The sequence below is a fragment of the Cannabis sativa genome, chromosome 1 (genome assembly GCF_029168945.1).
Source record: "Cannabis sativa cultivar Pink pepper isolate KNU-18-1 chromosome 1, ASM2916894v1, whole genome shotgun sequence".
NCBI classification, from domain to species: domain Eukaryota; kingdom Viridiplantae; phylum Streptophyta; class Magnoliopsida; order Rosales; family Cannabaceae; genus Cannabis; species Cannabis sativa.
In genome coordinates, this window is record NC_083601.1 from 65,788,666 (window position 1) to 65,790,643 (window position 1,978).

Below are 1,978 nucleotides of genomic sequence, written 5' to 3' on the forward strand. Positions count from 1 at the left end.
ACCGTGAATCACCGCCATCAATTGTTCGATCCACTTTCGCTGTAGTGGTAACAATTCTGTTTTTGGATCGTATTGCTTCTTACCCCCAAACTGTTAAAAAAATTAAAAATTTATATTAGTTTATGTATATGTATATTATATATTTGTTATTATAGAATTTATATACTATAATCAATAATTAAAACTTACAGCTTTCTGATCTTGTATGTAACGGCTGGGGTTGGCACGTGCGACGATGTCGGTGATATATTTCAAAACATAAAAACCGCATTCTTGGCTTTTAGGTTGTTTTGGACAGTTTGCTTGGTTAATTCCTTGCCACGAGCCAAGATACTCATGTGCGTTCCCTATATACATGAATGCCCTGTTTGGGAAAATTATATTAGCATTTCAATTCGTTAGTTAATTTAAATTCGTTACATAAGAAGTCATTAAATTATTACCTTCCGATCATTTGTTCTATTACTTCGGGAATTGGGCGGCCACTTATAGGGTTTAAATGGATAATTTTCCTTGGCGTAACCACCACTAGCGTCCAATGCATCCTAGAAAATTATATTGGAATATAAGTAAGATAGTATAAAAATAATTTGAAGACATAATATAGAAATGAACAATTAGCACTAAAGAATTTAATAAAGTTTACCCGATATTCCAAGGAATAAAGAACATTTGGTGGTTGTTGTTCATTAATGATAACCAATTAGCCAATCGTCTTGCCGCATCGTCAAAAGACTGACTCTTTTCTTCATCGTTGATCCCATGCACTATGAGAAGCTCTGGGTCGTAAAACTTGAAAATTTTTCTTAGACCGTTGATGCTCTCCCATATGTGCCTGCCAAAAAAAATGTTAGTGTCTTATAATAATTTAACTATAATTTGATATAAGGTTAATTAGATTAAAGAAGAGTATACATCATTCCAAACAGCATTCCCTGGTTGCCGATGTAGTCACACGTAGCAACCTGCTGCAAATCCTCTCCAGATAACGTGATCTGGGTACGCGGTGCAATGAATCCTCGGGGGACATGAATTGTGATTATATCACGTTTATCTTTGAGCCTCAGGAATTCATGAATCATCCATTTTAGCGAATTAGGGATCAACGCCATCTTCTCTTCCGTGAACAAGTCATCTTCCCGTGCACCACGGCCTTGTGGAGAAAGCATCGGAGCTTTCCCCTTTGACGCATCACGTCTTGAGGGCGGTTGAGCGAGTGGACCCTAAACAAAACAAAACATAATATGTATATATATATATATCAAATTTTATCCAAATTCTACCGAAATTTCGGCAGCATAACGGTTGTAATTGAATGACCCCAAAAATTTTGAACATGGCTGTATAACGACAAATAACACATATATAACAGTAGTTTGTTCATCTATCCCATCGCAGCACATATATTCGCAGAACCTACTTCACTACGGATGAATATTGAAGATATTCAAACTCCACTAATCATTAATAATTAATTTGAGTTGAGAAGTTACCTCGGTTGTTAAAATTAAGTGTTTAGGCCAAGGAAGGAACATCTGGTATACGTCCCTAACATATCTGCACTCTTCAATTGGGACTGGGATTTCAGCGTCCTCTTGCAGATTTCGAAACCATAATCCGGCATGTGAATCATCGTACTCCCGGGCAAAGGAACTTTGATCATACCAACATGCTCGTATAAATACGCTCGGGCCACAATGTTGTCGATGTTGTCAGAGCAGAGATGTACTTGCTGATTAAGGGCCGCATGGTCATCGAAATTGTACAGGATACCTTGGTCGTTGAGGGAAATAAACTCCTCAGCATAAGTTTGTGGTTGTACCTCATCCTGAGGAGCGTATGGTTGTGGAACATACGCCTCACCAGTCACCTCTCCTTCTTCCTCTTGTTCGGCAGCGTTTCTTAGCTGCTTAAGGGATTGGACTTCGGCTTTTAATTTTTCAATCTCCTTCGCTTGCCGAGCCACAACATCAGACAC

General features: G+C 38.3%; 1 protein-coding gene across 1 annotated transcript; it reads right to left on the reverse strand.

Moving 5' to 3' along the window:
- Positions 1-236: 236 nt before the first annotated feature.
- LOC133029526 (uncharacterized) lies at positions 237-1,228 on the reverse strand. The gene is made up of 3 exons (XM_061101900.1): positions 916-1,228; positions 647-835; positions 237-545 (listed from the first exon to the last, which is right to left on the reverse strand). Exons 1-3 carry the CDS (start codon positions 1,167-1,169, stop codon positions 440-442), a joined length of 549 nt encoding a protein of 182 aa, XP_060957883.1. The 5' UTR covers positions 1,170-1,228; the 3' UTR covers positions 237-439.
- Positions 1,229-1,978: the final 750 nt, after the last annotated feature.